This window comes from Bacillus rossius, chromosome 8, assembly GCF_032445375.1.
Source record: "Bacillus rossius redtenbacheri isolate Brsri chromosome 8, Brsri_v3, whole genome shotgun sequence".
NCBI classification, from domain to species: domain Eukaryota; kingdom Metazoa; phylum Arthropoda; class Insecta; order Phasmatodea; family Bacillidae; genus Bacillus; species Bacillus rossius.
The window spans coordinates 29,020,221-29,043,028 of record NC_086336.1 but is presented as its reverse complement, the minus strand read 5'-3'; the positions used below and the strand labels follow the sequence as shown (position 1 = coordinate 29,043,028).

Here is a 22,808-nt window from a genome sequence, read left to right as displayed (position 1 = left end):
TACTACAGTAGGTAGGTATATTGTAGCGACCCGAGAGGCGAAATTCTGCATTGGTAAATAAAAATAAATTAAATAAATACTCATTATTTAACATTTAATTCCATAAGATAATCTAGATAAATTTTATTTATAAAAAAAATTAATACGCATAATATTTGTAATAATAATCTAATGTTTAAAGGGTGTGAATGGTTTTCGCTACCAGTACCTACTAAATTAAAATACTTAACCGAGTTGCTAGAAAGTTTAGACGAAATCTGGATTTAACTTACACGTGTAGGTATTTACAAATGATACAAAATATTTATACTGGTAAATGTTAAGAATTATAAATTGAGATAAAAGTTTACAAAAGTTATCACTGAAGCGAAATTTAAAAAAAATATACTACAGTTAACCACTACTTAGAAAAATATAATCAGGAAATATGTTGAACTGTCACTTCTACGACTTTAGATTACAAATTCATAACTTTTAAATTAAAGTATTTTTATATTAATTGTAATTTTAATACAGAAGTGATGTTTTGGTAACAATGTCAGGTTAGAACACAGACGTCTGAAAGTATTATTAAAACGTTAAATTTATATCTATTATTTGCAGAACAAATTCAAGTTTATAAGTGATTATCAGGTTATATCTCTTGCATGGACTTTGAAATTGCCATAGTAACCAATTTAAAAAGAGTAATGGATGTGTAAATTCTGCATACATAAAAAATTCATAGCACGACACGTGGTTGTTTACCTGCGAAAATATATTTTTTGCGCGTGCCAAGAGCTGTGTGATGGTTGGTTTCCTGTCGTTAGACCGAATGTATGTCCACCAGGTTCAAACAATGTTGCAGCGGAGGACATAGTTGCCAGCTGCTCCAGACTAACCGACCACACCACTACGTACTTACTCATATACATAGTTCAGGGGAATGCAAACGCAAACGACCGATCAATTTTGTCGGCTATAGTTTCGGTGCGGTGAATTCAAAAGTAGAAAACATCACCTTATTAATATTTACATTTACTTATGATTACGTATTTTCAAAATAAAATTTTCAGTTTAAAATTCACAATATTCTTTTAACTGCGATAATCCTTTTTTTCGAGTTTTCAATTGGTATTTATTACTAATATTATTGATATATTAATTGATAGCATGCCAAGAAAAAAGGATACAGAAAGAAACTCGTGAAAACTAGGCTGGACAAATAATGTGAATAATCATAAGAAACGTTTACGGTGAATGTGTATAAATTTGTGACCAGCCGCGATGTGTTAGGTTCAGGAGTACTTAGTATTACTTAGCTCCTGATTGTGGTCTAAATATGAATTCGAACAAGGATGTGTTTTCACAAAAACCTTTCATTCGGAGAATTTATCATCATTGTAGGACTTAGATCTCAATGAACCTAAATTTCCTGCAATGTAATTACTACACCTCGACAGAAACGGTGGTTATAAAAAGTAAAATATTTATATTACATTTACCTTTTGATGAGTGCTTAGTTATTATGTTTACAAAATTTTCAGATCAGGTGAAGAAATATCCAGCTCAGAAAAAAAATCACTTTCAATAGCTGATCACGAGAAACCCAAGGATTCCTGTGATGACTTCAATTATTTGGACAATAATTACGAGGAAAGTGAAAGTGACTTCCCCGAAATTGTGGTCGAACATGACAATAATCACATGCCTCTAGAAGAAAGACTGCTGGGAAATAGATGTGTAAATATTTGCAACTTGATGAAAGAAATGGCAGTAATAGAGGAGCATAAAAAAACCTGTACTTTGGGAAAATTCATTTTCAAGTCTGAAATTCGCTGTGGACTCTTTTCTACATGGAAATTCCAATGCGAAACTTGTAATGAAATAAAAAAGATTACCTCACATGAACCAAAATATTTTGATGGCATCAACGATAGTGTAGTATGGGGTGCTCTGTCAATAGGAATCGGACACAGCCAAGTAGAAGAATTGCTCTCTATAATGGATATTCCTTCACTTTCAGGAGAAAAATTTAGAAAACACGAATCTTCAATTGAACAGGTAAAACCAAAATCTTCTTACATTTTATAATATATTATTCTACTAGATAGTAAAGTTATAGTTATTAACCGAGTTTCTTATTTACATCACTATATACGATTATTCAAAATACGTGTTACAATGCAAGAAGTTTGGTATGATACGGCCAATCTAATAACAGTTACTAGTAAACATGGAATCAGAAACGAGTAGTAACTTTTATACAGGACGTCGAAGTATGTTGGTTGGGCAATAAAAGTGATAAGTGATATGCGCTGACCTTGCAATTAATGCCATCTAATAGTTGGTCATAAAGTTAAAGGTTAAAGAAACTGTTAGAAATGGTATCCAGCTATACGGATGCACGGTCGATAATGACGGAGCATGTTGTTTTCAGCCGTCGTTAGACGGGGCGGGATATCACCATGGCGCCACATTTCCCTGACCTCATCAAGATAGACTTTTCTCTGGGGCTACATGAACTCACTAGTGTACGAGACTCCCGTGGATTCTGTGATGAACCTCATCACTCGCATTGATTCTGCAGATGCTGACGTTTAGGCTGCCCAAGACGTCATAACAATGGCTGAAGACAGCATGCTCTGTCTTTGTTAATCGTGCATCCGTGAAGGTGGCTGCTATTTTATAAATTTATTTTTAATTTAGTGAGTAACTTCTGGATGGCATAAATTGCAAGGTCAACGCATACCACGTTGATTGTTGGTAGTATTCCAACATACCAACAAACTTTGACATCATGTAGCAAAGTAACGACTCGTTTACAAACCCATGTTTTCTAACAACTGTTGTTCCACTGCCTGTGTACTACCAGCTCTACTGCATTGTAACACAAATTTTTAAGAAGCTTACATACTTTACATTGGTTTATAAACACTGAACTAAATAACTGAAGTCTATATAAGTCGTAAAGTGAAAACTTATGTCATAACAGTTAAGTTAAAAGACTCCAAAAATTATACAAATCGTTATTTTCAGGCCTGGGAAACATATTTGACAGAAAAGATTCAAAAATCTGGCGAAGAAGAGAAGAAAATAGCAGAAGGCAATGAACATTTTTGTAATGGAATTCCATACATAACAGTTGTAGGAGATGGTGGTTGGGGAAAACGCACTTACGGACATGGATATAATTCATCTACAGGAGTAGTGAGTATGCAGTGACTACTGAAAGTAATATACATACAGTAATTCACAAACTGTGAATATTTTTTTCTTTAGGAATGTTTATTACTTTTCATAATAGTGAATACCTATACTAATAATCAACTGGAGAAAAACCTGCGTCCAATGACATAATGCTAGAAAACTTCACAATATCATCTACTGTCTCCTTTTAATTTTTTTCTTTGGCTGCTGATTTTGTGAAAAGCTGTTAATTTTGTTTATCTCATATGACAGATAAATCATAAATCAACTCTGTTATTTTAAAATATCCGATGCTGGTTGAATTTCTTCAACAGTCACTTATACCTATATTGTAGAAAAAAAATCACTCTTTACAGTCTAGCCTATCGCTAAGAAAATATCTCATCTTGCCTGCATGTGTAGATAGTTAATGCAGCAAACTAAACATTAAGCTCTGTTAATATTTTATACATAATTTTAAAGCTACATATTCTTGCATATTTGTAATTCATGTTAATTGGTTGTGTACATGTATTCACTCAATCGCCTATAAGTTGTTACAAGTTACTTTTCTGATTTACAGGCTGTTATAATTGGACAAGAAACCCAAAAAAATATTTTTCTTGGAGTCAAAAACAAATACTGTAGCATTTGTTCCTTGGCAAAATCAAAACACATAGATGTATCAAAACACGTGTGCTACAAAAACCATACAGGTTCTTCAACTAAAATGGAGAGAGATATTATCTGCGAAGGATTCAATCGCAGCATTGAAATGCATGGACTCATGTATAAGCATTATACTGGAGATGGGGATTCTGCAGTTATTGCAGCAATTCAACAAACATGTAGCTACGGACGACTAGTTACAAAAGTAGAGTATGCTAACCATGCTACTAGGGCATTTTGTGAGAAAATGCATAAGTTAGCAACAAACACATCATACCCATTAGAAGGTAGAAAACTTCTTTTGGAGACTACTGTTGATAGTAAAATATCAAGACTAGAACGACTAGTCAAAGCAGTTAGAACGGCAATAAAAGAATCTGCTAAACTTGATGGCATTTGTGCAGTTGAAACACTTAGAGCAGATTTGCGAAATGCTCCAGAACACGTGTTTGGGTGCCATGAAAATTGTAGGTCAACATTCTGCAAAAGAAAATCAACTGGAGAAACAAATCTTCTTCCTGACCTGGAAAAATCTGGACTCCTCCAACCTCTCCGAATTTTAATAGCTAATTTGGAAAAGAAAGCTGACAAACTCGTTAGTAACAGCACCACGAACTCCGCAGAACGGTGACTACCATTTAATATTTTCATAGCTTATGTATGTTAAATAGTTTATAAGCTTATATTTACAATGTTAAATATTATCCTATATGTGGGCAATGTTTGTTACAGGTATATGTCTCTAAATGCTAAGTTTACTGGAGGTAAACGCATTGATTTTGGTAAACGAGGAAGCTACTACAGACGTTGTTATGGAGCAGCTATCGCACACACAAATGGCCCGGGCTGGCATTCTAGTCCCTGGAAGAAAATGCACGGCCGCAGTCCCGGTTCAGTGTGTAAACAACTATGCCACAAACGTGAAGAGAAGTCTTCGAAACGAAAACTTTACTATCAGGAGAAAGGTGCGCCCAAAAAAAAAAGGAAACGAGGAGGAGGCCCCGATGAACACTATGGAGATGAAGATTTAATACCAGAACCTGACATTCCAGAACAAGATTTGGCATACCGCTGCGACCAAGTTTTACGTAAGCTTAAAGAAGAAGCTGACACCAAAGAAAAAATAGATTCCATAGAGATCGCAACACGTGGTCAGCATGATAGTGAAAAATGGCACGAGTATCGCCTCAATCGTCTTACTGCATCAAATTTTGGAACAGTTATCAACAGACGCGATAACACATCCTGTCACAATTTCGTCCGAAATTTGTTATTTCCTAGGGAATTTAATTCTTTATCAGTAATGTATGGGAGGGTACACGAACCCGAAGCATTGTTAAAATACAGTGTTGCAAAAGGAGTGACTGTAAACCCATGTGGTCTCTTTATTTGTGGTGATCAACCTTTCCTCGTTGCAACTCCTGATGGTCTGGTGGATGAAGATGTGATAGTAGAAGTTAAGTGTCTACCCTCTGTAAAAGACAGAAAGTTAGTGGATGCAGTACAAGACAAAAAATCGTCAGTTTGTTTGGAATTAAAAAATCATCAGCTACGATTAAAAAGAAATCACAAATACTACTATAAAGTTCAAGGGCAGCTGAACATTTCAGGGAGAAGATATTGTGACTTCTTTGTATTAACCGAAAACGATTTCTTCGTTGAAAGAATAGAAAAAGATGAGAACCTATGGATGAATGTGATGATGCCGAAACTCCAGAAATTTTATATGAACTGTGTATTGCCAGAAATTGTAGATAGCAGAATCAAGAGAAAAATGAGTATTCGAGACCCACTCTATATTATTCAAGCACAGGAAGAAATGAAAAAGAAAGCGAAATCTAAGAAATAAGGCGCCGAAGTGTTTTCACATCAAATTTGTGCATATGTATAATATAATATTAAGTAAATGGCGTATTGTTTGAGTAAATTTTCCAATAACTTATTTCCTAAATCTTAACAACTGACAAAAATTGGCACCGCAAGACTTCGTTATTTTAAATCTCCATAACGGTGCAGTGTTTATTATATTGTGTTCATATTTGTAAATACTCTTCACAAAAAGAGTTATGTTATGTTAGTTTTTGAGCTGCACTACTCTTAAAAATATTATTGTTACATTTTTTACAACACATCTTGAAATAATATGCAATAACATTATTTGGATTTGTTATAGTAGGCCTACAGCATTACGAACTCAGGAGAATATTTAAGAATGTGTTTGGTAACGAAAGTTTTGAACAATTTAAGCTTAAAACAATTTAAATATCGCAATGTTCTAGACATAGTTCGACGTCCAGTGACTTGCAAGTTAAAAAAAAAATAAATACCCAATTCTGTGATAGATTAAATAAACTTATTTAAGATGCTACCAACTATGTAAGAGAACTAAAGCGACTCGAAGCAGAGACCATTCCGGCGTCGATTATGAGAAGACGGATGGGTTTCTGCACTCGACGTAGTGTACTTGAATTGCTGCAGTTCTCATTGTCCTCGTCCTGCTACCGACTACACCGACGGAACACCATCAGCCACGACGCATACTATATACGCCTCTCTGTCTCAGCAAGCGTAAGTCATTCCAAATCAAAGTACCATTTGTGTGTGTGTGTGTGTGTGTGTGTTTGTGTGGGCTCTAGTGCTTTAAAATAATATTTTATAAATATAACGTTTATTCCGGTTTGGCCTAGGCGAATGGCGGAAGTATTGAAATACTTCCAGGGTATTTAAGTGTTGTAATTTATTGTGTGTAGCTACTAAATATTTATACTTTGGTATATGTTTTCTAATTTAATCTTCACGATCAAAACTATTTTAGTATTTACTATATTTGTTTGAAATTGTATCAGATATCATAATTTTAATTTATATTGTGTAATATTTAATTAATTTGGTCATTTGGTATATATCAAAAACAGTTTTACAGTCCTTAATGCATTTTTATCTGTTCTCTGAGCATTCCTCGTTCTGTAAAGAACTTATGTCACTGCTTAGGCACAGAGAGTACACGAGCTGCAGCCATCGGCAAGTGTTTGTTTGATGTTTGCAGTCTGTTAGGATACCGAGTCCTAGGAGCTGCAACACATAAATCTTTAATATATATATATATATATAGCCTATATATATATATATATTCATACTCAAACGGTATTTTTTAAACAAACCTTGATATTCTAAGTAGGTATATAATTTTCACATTTTACACATTGTAACCTTTGTACACCTACTGTATAGCAAACGCCACTTTATTCAGTGAGCTCTCTCTTGAATCAGTTATCTACATAGAAGGTTACAGATAAAGATTAACATAAAAAGTGACCACAAACCCTAGTATGCAAAATACAAATAACAACAATTTAACATTAGGGGCAACCAATAAAACATTTAATTGTAATTATCGAAAAAAAATGTATTCTGTTTAAACAAAATTTCATTTGAAGCAGTAAAATAACAATTATTAAAATTGGACAAATACTTTAGTTATAGAAATTTATGTCAATAAAATAAAATTTAGTTTGATGCAGTAAAATAACAATCATTAAAATTGGACAAATACTTTAGTTATAGAAATAAATTTCAATAAAATAGATTGTTCAATTAATTTTACACAGTTAATAGAAATTATGACCAAAGTGATAATAATATATATATTTATATATCGGGTCAAACCAATCCAGTCCAAACTAGACTAAAATTGTAAAATTGCATTTAGGACGGCACACTAGAACAAAAGTTTTAGTTTTCTCAGGGATAATTGCACTCGGTCTAGCTCAACGGTGGAATCAAGTTCTCTTGGTAACAGACTTCTGAGTGTGCCGTCGACAGTTTAAACTCATTTAATAATTTAAATTTCAGGCCACAATGTTCAAAACAGTTAATGGAATAAAGGGAAAACAGTTTGTAGAAGCTTATAGGGCTTTAGGGGGCTCATGTAAGTCGCAGGAGGTACGGCGTCAGTATCCCCGAGCCACGCACAGGAACGATAATGGCCTACCTCTAGGCTGATGCTGTCTCTGGTGGTATGCCGCAGATATCTCGTCCCAGAAGCGTGCACTCGGAAGTCCTGTTGTACAACCACACTACGGCTATAATGGGTAGATTTTATAACCACTCAAACGTTCTATATTAAAAACTTTTACATCGCCTGGAGCAGCAGTGGCCTGCTCCAAGCCTACACCCTTATCAGCAAGATGGCGAACTTTTTTAAAAACTTGTTCCTTCGGCCCTAAAACCCACGCTAACTTCGTTTGAAAGCCCGGGCAACAAAGCATTGTTTCCCGGAGCCAATCAACGTCCGCATAGCATGATTAGATCACGGAAAAGCAGTTCAAAACGAAACTTATCAAAGTCACAAAAACGGTTCAGAAATAAAATATAATGGTCCGAAAATTCATTAAAATCCACCAAAATAATAATTTAGTTAAGTTCATAGCCGAAAATGTCACTTTTAAATACCGTCAGAAAAATGTAAACAGACTGGTTGCTATGGCAACGACGGCATCGTGGCTAGCGGCGCGCGTATAGAGAAAATAACTCTATAATCACGTGTGATTATAACATACACAAGGAATAATAATAATTTTATATTTATTTATGTTTAAAAAAGACAAAAAACAATTCCAATAATTCTTAGCATGCCTTGCAGTAACCTTCAACTCATATTTTTTTTCAACCTGTAAAGCTAAAATTGTGGGTTTTAGCAAACAAAAGTGCTACTCTTATGAAGTGCAATACATTATAGGAATCAAATGTTTTTTTCATATTAAGATAGTAATGAGGATTTTCTGTATAAAACTAAACTAACCTATTTATTATCCTTTGGACAGATTTTTTCCTACAAACGATTTTGTCGAGAATCTTCATCACTAGTCGGGAAGTAATTAGAACAAAATACGACAGTTATGTGATCCGATATCGACACGCTTTTTTTTCGTGGACGACTATTTTATAATCTCTGTGTCATAAAACGAAAAACTACATAATATATTCCCGGCAGTCGCAACATGGTAACGACTACAATAACGGTAAACATTTCTAGCAACCCCAACAAATATGTTAACATTTTCTTACTGTTTATAAGAAATCTGATTTGTGCTAGGCTTTATTTATAGTATTTCAATAACAGACAAAACATGGCTACGTTTTTATAATTAAAAAGAATATAATAGGAAGAGATCAATTAGTCAATGTGAGTGGCACAGTTGTTCTTTTGGGTTCGGGCCCACCCATAATTTTGTAATAAAAAAAGTTTATACTATTTAAGTGCAAGTTTTTATACAATTGTGTTAAGTAAAAATTTACTATTATAGGTGAGCTGAGCAATTATTATTCAACTTGTTACATATGCATATAATAATATAATAAGACGCAAAAGAAATGTTATACATACATAAGTATACATACATGAGTATTTTTGTTTGAAGGCCTGTATACAGTAAAGAGGCAAGCCTACTAGCTCCCCTACTAAATGGCCAATAAACGAAATAATCTTGCAAAAGAAAATAAAAAAATTACCCTGGAAAACGAAATGTTTTTATTGCAAATTATATGTAAAATGTCTAAGAAATATAATAATGTAAAAAACCTAGTACACAACTTTTCTTTAAAAATGGCCGGATTATAGGTGGAAATACTCAAGTCTGAAAAATTTGACAAATGTTTCTGTATTTAAAAAACCTATTTGTTATTATTCATTGAGATTTGATTATTATTATTATTTTTACTTTCGGTGAAAGCGTGTCTCTTATTTTTGCAGTGTTGAGTTTCTTAAAATTATAAGCAATTAATTCGCTTACCAGTTAGTTTCCATGTATTTCAAACTAGGAAATATGCAGCGCATGATACGTTGATAAATTTCAACGTATTTATTAACATCAATAATAATAATTAATCGACTTATCTTAGATACGAAAGCTAAACGTTATATATATATATATTTATTTATTTATTTATATATATATATATAATTGTATAGCACACAGTGCGCAGGAAGTATATGTGTGGATGAAGCATCAGAGAATTGAGGAAGAAAATTAAACACAGTCGAATAACTATCTGTGAAAATACGGCATTATAGGCGTGCCATGGAACACATGTAAACGCAAAATTTTGTTTCTTGCTGACGTCAAGCTTCGGAACGGGCAGCAAGTACCAGGCGACCGACTACGAGTGGGTTCTGCAACTCTCAGCTGCCTCTCTGTGTCACCGTTTCCCCCTCCCCCTGAGCACACACCAAGCCATCGCGACTACCTGCTGCCAGCCTGCAGGCAGTTAGCCAGCCCTCCGCTAGGAGAAGCACGGTCGATTTTCTTCCGCGCGTCCCCCTGTCAATGTTCGGGAGCCCAGCGACATGACCATCCTCCTCGAACACTATCTCGCAACTGAGCGCGCAGCGGCGCGACCCTGAGTCTTATACAGTGCTCTTGGGGCGTTCAGTGGTCAGTTTTTATGCTATTGTGAGTGATGTATCAGTCTGAAGTCATTCGGAAGTAGGGACGTTTTTTGGACCTCTTGAACAGCCTTAAAGAGTTTTAAAAATGACTTTTTATTAAAATTTGATTAATTAATTTTTTGACGTGACAACGTCTAATAAATCGATGAACGCTGGCTGCACGCACGAAAAATTGTCCCACAACGGATGTCCCACTACGGATGTCCCACTACGGATGTGTCCGGTTTACGCATGCGTGGCATCTCTCTGGTATGTTGCGGACGGTACAGAGATCTCGGCCGGCATGTGGCGGCGTACTGCTCAGGTATCACCCCGCCATGCTGCAGGGATAGGCGGGTCGCGCCGGTTGGAACACGCCTGCGCATGTCGCCACACACGGCTTGGGACAGACGACAACATAGCTGGGTTCGAGGTTATTGTTGTGCACCGCACCACGGGAGTGTCTTTGCAAGGAAATGGCGTTCTTACAAGTACGTATTATTTTAATTACTATTGTAAATCAGTATATTTAAACAGTGTTGTATGAGTATTGTTTTAGCTGTGTAACTAAATATTTATTGCTGGTATGATATTTTTCACGCTTTAGTTTGACATTGGTAAATATTTGTCATGATTTATTATTTGATCAACTAAATCACACACCGTATTATAGTTATGAGCCCACGAGCGTGTAAATATTTCGAGTCCAACAGAGAATATGCTAGTTAAAAGAAATTCAAACAAATATCGTGCGTGGAATATTATTAATTTATAACATCTGAATCAATAGTTACCAATATGGCCTCGTGGCTGTGCGGTTAGCAACGCTGACTACCAATCGATTGGTTGACGGAACAAATCCCGGTGGCTGAATATTTTTTTTGTATTTCTTAAAATAAATACGGCGCCCACGACACTTCAAAAGTAATAAATATATTGGAATTAATAAATGCAAATAAAAGTAAATTTATTAATTAAATTGTAGATTTCATTTCACTCCTTTTATCCATACAAAATAGTGATTAATCAATAAACATGATTCAATTTTATTCATAAATGTATGCGAGGTAGATTTTATCATACAAAAGACAGAAAAATTTAAAAAAAATTACTTCCTCAAAGAATATAATATTTTTAATGCCTAAATGGTGTGGTTGCAAAAACCTATTACGGCTCAGTCTCAGGCCGAATATTTTATTTCATTTTCTTCTGGATCAATCATTTCATCAATGTTTTGTTATGACGTTGTCACGTTAAACTATCGTCCGTAAACCGTCTTTACAGACAACCAATTTTTTTTCCAAATTTCTAGCATAAAAATTAAGGATTTTCTCGATGGCGGGCGTAACGAAAATTGCAATGGTGACTTTATAATCCTTAATGGCGGCCATAGCATTCTAATTGACAATTTGCGGCTTAGAGCGGCTAATCGCTAAATAATTAAAGCTGATTTTAGGAATTTCAAAGCCGTTGCCATTTTTGGGGACTAAAACGGGAAATTTATCCTCGAACGGGAATTTTTCCCGCAAAAATATTGGGCCATTTTGAGTCATTTCGAGTCAATTTTAAAGGTCAAGGTAATCAAAAATGGCCGTCGTGACGTCAGATAGGTCGGTCATTGACACCTTCCACAATCCAAGGCGTGAAGCCAGGCGCCGGGAATCCATTTATACACTACTAAGTTTTAATCACCCTTATCACTGACTGTGAATCAAACCAAGAAGAGGAATCGATCGTTTCAATTCATATTTTAATGATTAATTTTTTTAAGATTTTAGGAATGTTTCCCGAATTTATATCAAAAAAATTACGAAATTCTAAGATGGCTACTAAGAACTCATCGATAGCTTACTGGTGGCTGGTAGATTAGGTACTTAAGCAGATATTAGGATATTTTCATCATGTTGTATTGATAATTATTATTTTTTTACCCAAAATTAGCTTACGTTTTTTTTAATGGATCAAGGATCGAACCGAGAACTGTAATCGATCGAATCAATCAATTAATTCTGGTATTTTGATGAATTTTGCTATTTTTCTCGAATTTCTAGCTTAATAAAAACAGATTTTTTAGATGGTGGTCAATACGGCCGACAAATAGCAGGTGTGCTGGCATTAAATTTTTATTTCACTCTATTGGATGTAAATTATAATAATATAATGACAGTTTACTCTAGCAGATGAAAACAAGATGGCAGCCTCTAGCTAACGAAAACAATATGGCAGCTTTCAGCAGACGAAACCAACATGGTGGACGTGATATATTAGCAGCCTGCGATGTATATATCTACCTTGGCATTAGTGGTGGGAATTCAGTCTATTGGTGGCTTCTGTAGTGGAAAGAATTTCCATATTTTTTTTAAGCTCTTATCAGGTTTTAATTGATGACTTGATGATGCAAGTGAGTTTTTGATTAAAGTTTAATTATAATTTTATTAATTAAATTTTTATAACAGTCGAATATTTTTACGAATTTTAAGGAATCTAGTTAAGAATTTTCAATAGGGTGGCCGTAACGTAGTAATCCAAGATGGCGGAATGTTTTTATTACAATTTTGTATTGATGTATTTTTTTTATAAATTATAATTCATTTACGATTTTCTAGCTTAATAAATATAGATTTTCAAGATGGTGGCAATAACGAAAAGTGCAACAGTGATTTTATAATTAAAAATGTTGTCAATGGAATCCTACTTTTCAAGGAAGGCTTAGTGAGGATGTAGATGGAAAAGTTTGAGCCTCTTTATGGAATTTTGTTTCTTTCTACAAAAAAGTCATTTAAAGTTTTTTGAATACAAAGTTTTTGAATTTTTGACGGGAAAGAAGGAACAATTTTCTCTCAAAATGGGAATTTTTCTGTTCGAATAGGGAAATTTTATTTTTAGATTGCTCTTACCATGTTCGGAGCGAGGACTTCAAGGCGTTAGTACATTTTAAAAATATTATATTACTAAAAATTGATTAATAAAATTTTATTATAATTTTTGAGATTTTTCAAAATTTCTAGCATAAAAATTATGGTTTTTCAAGATAGTTGCCGTAACGAAAAGTGCAATAAACTACAACCCAATATGGCAGCCGTAACTAAAAGTGTTACTATGAAGTCATTCTCATCCAAGAAGGCGGGCATAACAAAACATGCAATATTTATAGAATCCAAAATGACAGCCGTAACGATATGTGCAACGGTGTTTTTTAATATTTTTACTAAAATTAGATTTATTTATATATTATATAAGTTTTAATTTTTTTCCATTATAATCGGATAGTGAATAAAGAATTTTAATTTGGCGCCCGTAACGTGAAGTAAGTACAAAAGTAACGTCATAATACTAGATTACATCAGCTTTAGCCTCAATAAGGATAACATGTGTTTTCTAAGGCAAACGTCTCTTGAGGTTTGTTTGAAATCATAATTTTTGTGTTTTTGAGGAAGAAAACGAATATTTTTCCGCGAAGAAAAAAAAAATCTTTTAGAATTTTTAATCTTATTGAGTCAATATTAATAATATTTTAGTCCAAAATGGTGTCCGTGACGTCAGAGTAATCAGTTATTGACCTCATCCTCAATCCTCACCCAGAACACAATGCCAGGAGCTCTTATTATATACTACTGCTGTGCACATCTTTGGTGACTAACCAGACTGTTACCATGGAAAAAACCTTATCCCATTTGCCACACTTATATGTCTACTGAAAAAATGTTCATAGATTTATTGTTTTTAAAAGTTTCGAACCTGTCCTTGCTCGTAAACTTCAGCTACGCCAATCTTGTTCGGATTTAGACCTGGCAACCCTCGCCGCAGAGCACGACGCCTCATGCGTTTTTAGAAAAATTATCACGTTATGAGGTACCGTGTAGTTTCTCAACGGAATGGCTAGTTCATTTAAACACACTTTTTTTTGCTCAATAGAAATATTGCGTATAAAAATAAATTTAGGATCAGTAGGGCAAAAAAACGTGAGCGTGTCTATTAGTACTAGCTAGTGAAATGTAACGAACTAATTCATGTGGGGGGGGGGGGGGGGGCGACCGGACAGCTGAAGGGGGCGGGGAAGAGTCGGTCAGCCGCTCGCAGGAGACAAGGGCTGCACGATGGTAGGGAGGTAGGTGCAAAGTTAAAAAGTTGATCCCGGGCAGTGAAAGTCAAATGAAGAGGGCCCCTCCTCGTCGCGGCCGCGCGCGTTGGGAAAGGAGGTGGGGGGACGACGCAGTCGCCGCCGGTATATATACCTGGCCGCGGAGGAGGTCCGGCGTCAAACAGCTCCTCCGGGTCCTCGAACCAGCGCACTTGCTCATAGCGAGCACATCCGCAGCGACGCTATGAAGTGCTTCCTGGTGAGTACTGTCCCACGTGCTCCGGAGTCTTCAGTGGCAACCACTACTAACGCTCATTTGGTGAGGGTAGTGGGTTCTATCCCCGCACGACTTATATACCCGAGTGGTTAGGAGCCCACTATAATCTCGAAGGTTTCAGCGCCTGGTGTGCAGAGCTACAGAAGAAGCCACGGTAATTGAAAACTGCTCGTGATATCCAACTAGTATCTGTGCATGTAAGAATACGCCGAGGGCGGATGGATAGTTCTGATTCCGATATTTAGTTTAACTATATATTTAGAATAGTGAAAATAACTTTAATGCTTGACTTCAAGGTACAATTTTTTGGCATGCAATTCTTGAAAGCACACGAGGGGTTTACATTGCACCTTTATCTTCATTCTCAGAAATATATTGTTAATGTAATCGCTGAATTTTACTCATATGCACGATGAGAAGACTGCACGTTGTTTACAGCCTTGCTCTCAGAGACGACACCGCGCTTGAATCACTGGTAAGATAAACCCCTGAAAAAACACTGTGTTGCATAAGAACGAGAGCCATTATGTAAAATCAGTTCATTTCAGCATTAAATGTCTGTATAAATCTCCAACCTGGTGGTTTTAAACTCGGATTTAACGCCACCTACACCCCGATGGAATTTTTCCTCGGGGTACTAATGTTTCCTCCCTATTCATATATTTAGCCAATGTTCCGTTCTCATTTCGTTTTCCTTCGCCGTATCTTCATAATACCGTTCAATTCAACCTTATTAAATTGATCTCCGTGAAGTGGTTGGTTGAAGATATAAATTTAGGTGCGAAGTTTTTTTAGTTTAATTCACGGGTAGGTATGACTGCTTCGAAAGTGGATTTGGTTTAGTTCGTATGCCTCCTCGTGATTAGTCTGCAAGCTTTATTGCTTAAGCAAAGTACAAATTTATGAAGGCTAATATGTTTCAATCAACGAGAAACTTTCACATTGATTTAGAAAAAAGAGAATAGACCGACTAATTTCTGGCTTCTACAATCGTCTTTAAATCATTTAACAAAACGGTACCAGCAAAAAGGCATGGCCGATATGTGAGGCACAGACGTGGCCTAAACACATTATCCAAGAAGTAGTTTGTGACTGGCTACGAAAGTCTTAGCTTCTGCTGACTTAGAAAACCGTAGACTTAACAGGGTTACTCAATTTTCCTGAAAAACAAATTGTATGGAAATCATTATAAAAAAAGCCAAATTAGTATAATTTACTCACTGCACAAATAAGTAGGTTTCCACTATTTTTCAAATGAATCAATTCTACTAATTTACAGAACGATTTATCTATTTTTATTTGTTTGAACTACTGAAACATAGAGCGTGCCTTACATTCAAATATGTGATGATTCGTAAAAAAAAAACAACTTTAAGTGTCGTGAAGGTTGACCAACAACCATTTTAGTCCAACGCAAACAAATATCAGCTGTTTTGTGAACAATGATTGTTAAGGAGTATAAAGCCACTACCACCTTAAATGTTTCGATATTTTTGCACTTATTTTAATTTTGAATTATTTATCGCAATTTTTGGCATATCAAAGCATAAATCATATCTCCCACGCTTTCTATACCTTTTTGCAACCACATATTTACTAACAGGCTCTTGTCTCAAGAGGCGGGAGGAAATAACTTGTTACTTTACGCGGGCTATTACAGATATTATGATAAACACACCAGTTCACAACTGTCGACTTCCACAAGAAGCCAAAGCTAAGTCATATACCAAGTTAAACAAAAATAATTTGCTCTATGCTTAATTGCAAGCGTTATTAAAATGTTTCAAACTGGAATATGGAGAGGCCCTACACTTCTTAAATTACACGATAAGACCTTTACAGTTTATACTATTTTATAACCAGTTTTGAATGATATATTTTTTTTGAACTTCCATACACTCTTCTTTAATCTTAGTATGTTAATGTAATAGAAATAACAATTAAAGTTAAAACATTCAATTCACATAGAGGGGCTGAATGAAAACCTTGAGATCAAATTTCGTTGACCTTTGAAACTGTAGTATATTTTTTATATTTTTAAGGAACTTGTAATGTATTTATAACAATGTAGTAGGTGTGATTTCTAATAAAGGTGCACATTAGATAAAAAAATTGTCTACCCGGGATTTAAGCATGTTTCAACTTTCACCGAAAGCTAGTGAGCGTTACATTGTGTATGAGAAGGATTATTAAGATCTATAAAATTGAATACATTATTTTGCTATAAGGCAAATATATTAAAGTACTCCTACCGGGGTTTAGTTACCAGCTCCAATATATAGGTCAATGATGAAATAAATATTACATTTGAAATATTTATTCTGTCAGTTACATTGCTCTGTATACTTAATAATATACTTAAGTTTTCACTTTATCATGCAAAGAAACTGAAATGGATATGGAAATTATTTTAATTATGTCAACAATTTAAAATTAATTAGAAATTTTTATTTTTAAAGGTCATTTTCAAATAAAACTAAAGGTTTTAAAATGTTATCATTCCATACATTGAATTGTACATTTTTTTTTTTAACTTGATAATATAGATTACAGTACACGGTTTGATATTGTTTAAAAGTGAGCGTCTAAAAGATAAAACATATTAATCAACTATTTACCCACAGTATCGACCGATGATCTTGCTAAATGAAGTAGCAAGCAGCAAATTACCCGGTGAGAAATCACCTATGGATGGACGATTATTGAAAGACAATGTGGAAGGTATGGATTGAGCCATGCATGAGGCTGACATACAGGTTGTACCGATTATTCCGTTAGCAATTGGCAGCAGTTTGTTGCTATTGTGCGAGCCTAAGAAGCGTATTTATAATGCAGAGCCCCAAGTGGAAAGACCGCTTCGAAAATAAAGTATGGATTAATTTTATTGGTTGTCGAGAGCAAAACGACTTCAGTAGAAATGCGCGTGACCTATCACAACCAAAAACCACCAATAGTCATCAGAAATTAAATCACTAATAATTAAAAATTCATCCATTTGTTTAAATTTGTTTTATAATACGAAGGAACTAGACATATTTTTAGAATTCGCGTATGAGAAAAATCATTTATTGAAAAAAAATATAGACTACGTAGAACTAAGAAAACTCAATATTTTAAAAAGCATAATTCTCAATAATTTTTGAATATGTAGGCCATATTACGGTTCCATCTAAGCAAATTGTTAATGTTCCCCTTAAATAAAAGAAAACAATAAAAATTTAAACTAAATTCTCAAATAAAATATTTTATGATAGCAGTGTTCAAAAAGCATTATAAATGAAATGAATATTAAATATGAATACATATCAAGCTAAATGTATTTCATAATTAAAGATAAAATATAAAGAAATATCCAGAATGTTAACTAAAAACTTAATATAAAATTTAAAAGATATTATGTTTGGACAATTGTATTTGGACTATTGTGGTCTCATATATTAAAAAATGTTCAAGTGCAAGAGGTGAAAAAAACGTATAACGACTAAAATAATTCCAAAGAAGATAAAAAATACTAACATATAACAGTAAGAGTGTCTCAAAAGACACATGGAAATACAAAGTTCTTGTCTATTCAACAGGTTATCACTTTGGTGCTGGCTGCCGTAGTCGCAGTCCGAAGTGAAGCCACCAAGGATGACAAGGATAAGAAGCAGGACAAGAGAGGCATCTTGAGTGGCATCGGAGGCGGCTATGGAGGTGGCTATGGAGGCGGCTACGGAGGCGGCTACGGAGGCGGCTACAGCCTGGGTGGCGGATACGGCTCGGGAGGATACGCTCTCGGCTCCGGGATCGGCCTCAGCTCTGGCTACAGCTCCGGCATCGGCCTGGGCTCCGGATACAGCCTGGGCTCGGGCATAGCCCTTAGCTCCGGCATTGGCTCCGGATATTCGATCGGCTCCAGCTCCGGGCTCGGCTCCGGCTACGGTCTCGGCTCCGGCTACGGACTCGGCTCCGGCATTGGCATCGGCTCTGGTATCGGTTCCGGTATTGGACTGGGCTCCGGTATCGGCTCCGGCATCGGCTCCGGCATCGGTCTGGTGGCTTCCGCCGCGCCCGCCGTGCAGACTGTGACGCGGACCGTGGCTGTTCCAGTGCCCCAGCCCATCCCTGTGACCGTCAACAGGCCCGTGCCCGTACCTGTAGCACAGCCCGTCCCAGTGTCGGTACCCAGGCCCTACCCCGTCAGTGTCCCTCATCCCGTACCTGTCTCTGTGCCCAGGCCGTACCCTGTGAGTGTGCCCAGGCCGTACCCCGTCGCTGTTCCTCAGGCCGTGCCTGTGGCAGTTCCTCAGCCCTACCCCGTCAGCGTGCCTCACCCCGTTCCCGTGCGAGTGCCCCAGCCCGTGGCTGTGCCAGTGCCTCACCCCGTGCCTGTGGATAGGCCAGTAGTCGTCGGTTCCAGTGGCCTGGGAGGAGGAATCAGCAGCATCGGCCTCGGAGGAGGTATCGGCTACGGATCTGGAATCGGAGGAGGCATCAGCGGTGTCAGTCTTGGTGGCGGCAGCCTGGGAGGTATCGGCTACGGTTCGGGATACAACTACGGATCTGGATCGGGTATCGGATCTGGCTACAGTTCTTTGTCTGGTATCGGATCCGGCTACAACTCTGGCATCGGGCACGGCATCAGCAGCATCGGCCTGGGAAGTGGCAGCTACGGAGGTATCGGCTATGGTTCGGGATCCGGCTATGGATCCAGCTACAGCTCGGGCGGCGGTTACAGCTCTGGATCTAGCTACAGTTCTGGCGGGGCCCTCCACGGCACCTACGTCCCGAGTTACCTGGGCGGCCTGAACGGAGGGTCATCTTATGGTTCCTACGGCGGGTACAGCAAGCACCACTAGGAGATTGAAGCCGTACTTCATTTCATGTCATTTCTCACCACTTATTCATTGCAATTATGCTACCTTTTTTTATTATCATCTGTTACGTCTCATTATTAGTAAAAAAATGTTATCTGTTTTATTCACAGTCATCATGTTTTCACTCTCTAAGAACTGCAATGTTATATTTTGTATAACTGTTTATAAGCAAATATATTTTTTATTTTAAATACTGCTTTTGATTTATTATAACTTTTATCTTTCCTGAGATAATTGAGTTATATCATGACTCTCTTAGCCAAATGCCTGTTTATTTTACATTGTTTTCCATATGTTACTCGAAAGACAACTCAAGCAATTATCAACACAATATAACATACCACGTCACTAAAACTTGAGAATAATTTTTAAATACCAATGGTGTTTTCTCATTAACATTGATATTTCATTGTATGTACCTATATATGCTGTATTAAAATAGAGAAACTCAATGCACATTTAAATATTATCTAATTAAAAACTAAAAATTTAAGAGTCTAACTTAAAATATATGTTAATACTTTCAAGTTTCTCATGTAAAACTCTTTTCCAGTAATTTTTCGGGTAACTAGAAAGAAAATATATTTTTATTCTATAAAATGTTCTGATTTCTTGAAAAAGTTTATTATTTTGACAAAAAAAATTTGTTCTAGCCTCGCTTTGCTTACGAATAATGGGTCTACAGTAAGTCCCAAGCTTTTCGAAACACGTTCGAATTCTTGATAACTTTTTTGTTTCAGTCATGGTGTTAAAAAATGAAACCAGTTAACCAGATGTGATTGGAAACTGGTGTAATACAGGCTACATTCAGGCTAGGTGGTGCCAGTGAATTGCTTAATATGAGGAATATTTTATTTCTGGGTTCCGAATCTTAACGAAGAAAAGTTAAAAAAAAAAAGGACAAAGCAAGTATAGTGAAATTTTGACGCATCTGTGAAAAAATGTAAATCATTATATAGTGAGTAGATGGCCACAAATGAATTACGTAACAAATAATTTACTGACTATTTTAAAAAGCAGACCACTAGTATATCATTTATCTGGCAGGACGGTATTTAACTACATAGAGGAGTTCGCTGTTATTTACATAGGTGACTAGTTGGCTTTCCACTAGGATTCGATTTTGTTCGGGCGTAATCACCTCTCTATGCGTATGATCGGGACCCCGGGGGTCATCTTGGACGACGTTACGTTCACCATTAAAATTTTCCTTAATTTTGAAAATATCTTTGCTACTATAGAAAACAAATTGTAAAAATAAAAAATTAATAAATATTTATGTAGTAGTAATAAAATTTACGGAGTTCTCTGTTCGATCCCGACAAGACAAATTGAATAAAATATTATTAAAAATTTCGAAAAAAATATTAAGAATCAGAAATAGTTTATTAAAATACGTAAAAAATTTACATCATGCATTCAGAGTCTTAATTTGATTCTCGGCGAATATACTTGCAAAAATAAACAGACAGTTTTCAAAAACGTTCCACTAAACAGTAAAACCCCTACACAACTAGATATTATACCAATCCGTATTATGTCATAGCGGCTATCCTGGATCCGCCTTCTTGTTTTCGTGTGCTAGAATTTGCTGTTCTCATTTTAGATTATTTTTTTACCTCCTAGAGTGCAGGATTTCCAGATTGTCAGCTGTCTCGACATTCACCACCCTGTCGGCTATCGTGACAGCTATTTGAAAATTCGTAAATATTGAGATAGAAATTCAGATAAAAATCCAAATCTCGCTCCAAAAAATCAGAAATTATTTACTGATTTAATTGATTGATTCCTGTACTTTCTTGTAACTTAGATAAAGCAATAATAATAATTATTTCAAATAAAAATATTTATTTTAGTTTAACATTGAAGTGACAGGTTAAAGAATAAAAAACAAATTAAAACATAAAATATTTATTACATAAATTTTACAAGTACAAACAGAAAATCAAGACCGTTTCTCGATTATTTCAGTCTTCTGAGAAGTTAAAGTTAGTCTATTGCATGTCTTGCCATGTGTTTTCAGGGCAGTCCTACATGACAATCGATTAACTAGGCACGTCCAATCAGTGGCTATGCTTTGCCAATTTTTGACTACAATTTCTAGACAGCAGTTAGGCACGTCCAGTCGGCTAACCAGGCATGTAATCGATCGCCTGGCAAATTCGGCCGGTTGTTCAGGCTTACACGACCAGTTGGTGGCTAGCTACATCTAGTTGGTTATTTAGGAACGTCAGATCGGTTGGCCAGACACATCTATCTGGGTGGCCAGACACATCTAGTAAGTTTTCCAATCATGTATATTTGGTGGTTGGCACATGCAGTCAGTAGCCAATTGGCCTTATTTTCAATATTCGGTAAACAATCTAACATGTCGTTTACAATGCCAGGCATGTAGACCAGGCATTACCGAACCATAAGGCCAATCATAACCTGACGAGTTGTTAAAATTAATAAATTGAAAATACAGTAATGATTAACATTACTTATTATTACTGTGTTACATGCTACACATTGATGAAAAAAGTTGAGTAAAACAGATAAATTCTTACTGATAATATGTGACAAGAAAGAAAAGCGACACTTATATGAACCAATGTTTTTAAAAGTAACCTTTTAAACTTTCCGATCAGACGGAAGAGTTACATCAATCTGTCTATTCCTGCACCGTAGGAATACACCTAAATTTTTTGACTTATCAAACGTTTTCATGCCAGCAGACAATTAAGACAACATTAATTTCCAAGAATTAAAAAAAAAAAACAAGTTTTTACTACTTGAATGATTTATAAAACTAGCCGTGGTGGCCTGCTTAGCACGGGTGGATTCAAATCCAGTAAAATAAGAATAATTGCCTATCTAAATGCAATGATGTATAACAAGTAGCATCTTCTGAATTTTCAGGCGAATTTGGCTGTACAATACACCTTTGTCCCTCCAGGCTAATGACACCCCTTGCCGACCCTCGTCAACACAGCAGGGTGCTTCACTAATGGGGATTATCGTAATCCCTGTTTGAAAAGAGGAAAGGAAGCATCTCATGCTGCTTGTCCTGTGGCGAGTCGAGGTGTTATGGGGAGCTCAGGAAAAACAAATGGTGGAATTTGTGAATTAAATAATTTAATTCAATAAGTTATATATATCAAATAGCTACACAGAATTTAAAAATAAATACTTTTATATTGTGAACTCTGCAAAGTGGTTCATATAATTAAGTTTTCACAGTGCCATATGTGTTTATTTTCTCTTGCTTGTTTGATAAACTTCCCTGTTGAGATTTAATGATGCCCGAAGGATTTGGATGCACGTCAAAATTAACGTACTTTGATT

General features: G+C 35.9%; 2 protein-coding genes across 2 annotated transcripts; both read left to right on the top strand.

Annotated features, from left to right (window-relative positions):
• Positions 1-2,958: 2,958 nt before the first annotated feature.
• Positions 2,959-6,518, top strand: LOC134534683 (uncharacterized). Its single transcript, XM_063373147.1, has 3 exons — positions 2,959-3,189; positions 3,752-4,464; positions 4,570-6,518. The coding sequence occupies exons 2-3, from the start codon at positions 3,899-3,901 to the stop codon at positions 5,684-5,686; spliced, it is 1,683 nt and encodes a 560-aa protein (XP_063229217.1). The 5' UTR covers positions 2,959-3,189; positions 3,752-3,898; the 3' UTR covers positions 5,687-6,518.
• An 8,006-nt stretch (positions 6,519-14,524) lies between these two features.
• Positions 14,525-20,081, top strand: LOC134534682 (uncharacterized). The gene is made up of 2 exons (XM_063373146.1): positions 14,525-14,604; positions 18,201-20,081. The coding sequence occupies exons 1-2, from the start codon at positions 14,590-14,592 to the stop codon at positions 19,461-19,463; spliced, it is 1,278 nt and encodes a 425-aa protein (XP_063229216.1). The 5' UTR covers positions 14,525-14,589; the 3' UTR covers positions 19,464-20,081.
• Positions 20,082-22,808: the final 2,727 nt, after the last annotated feature.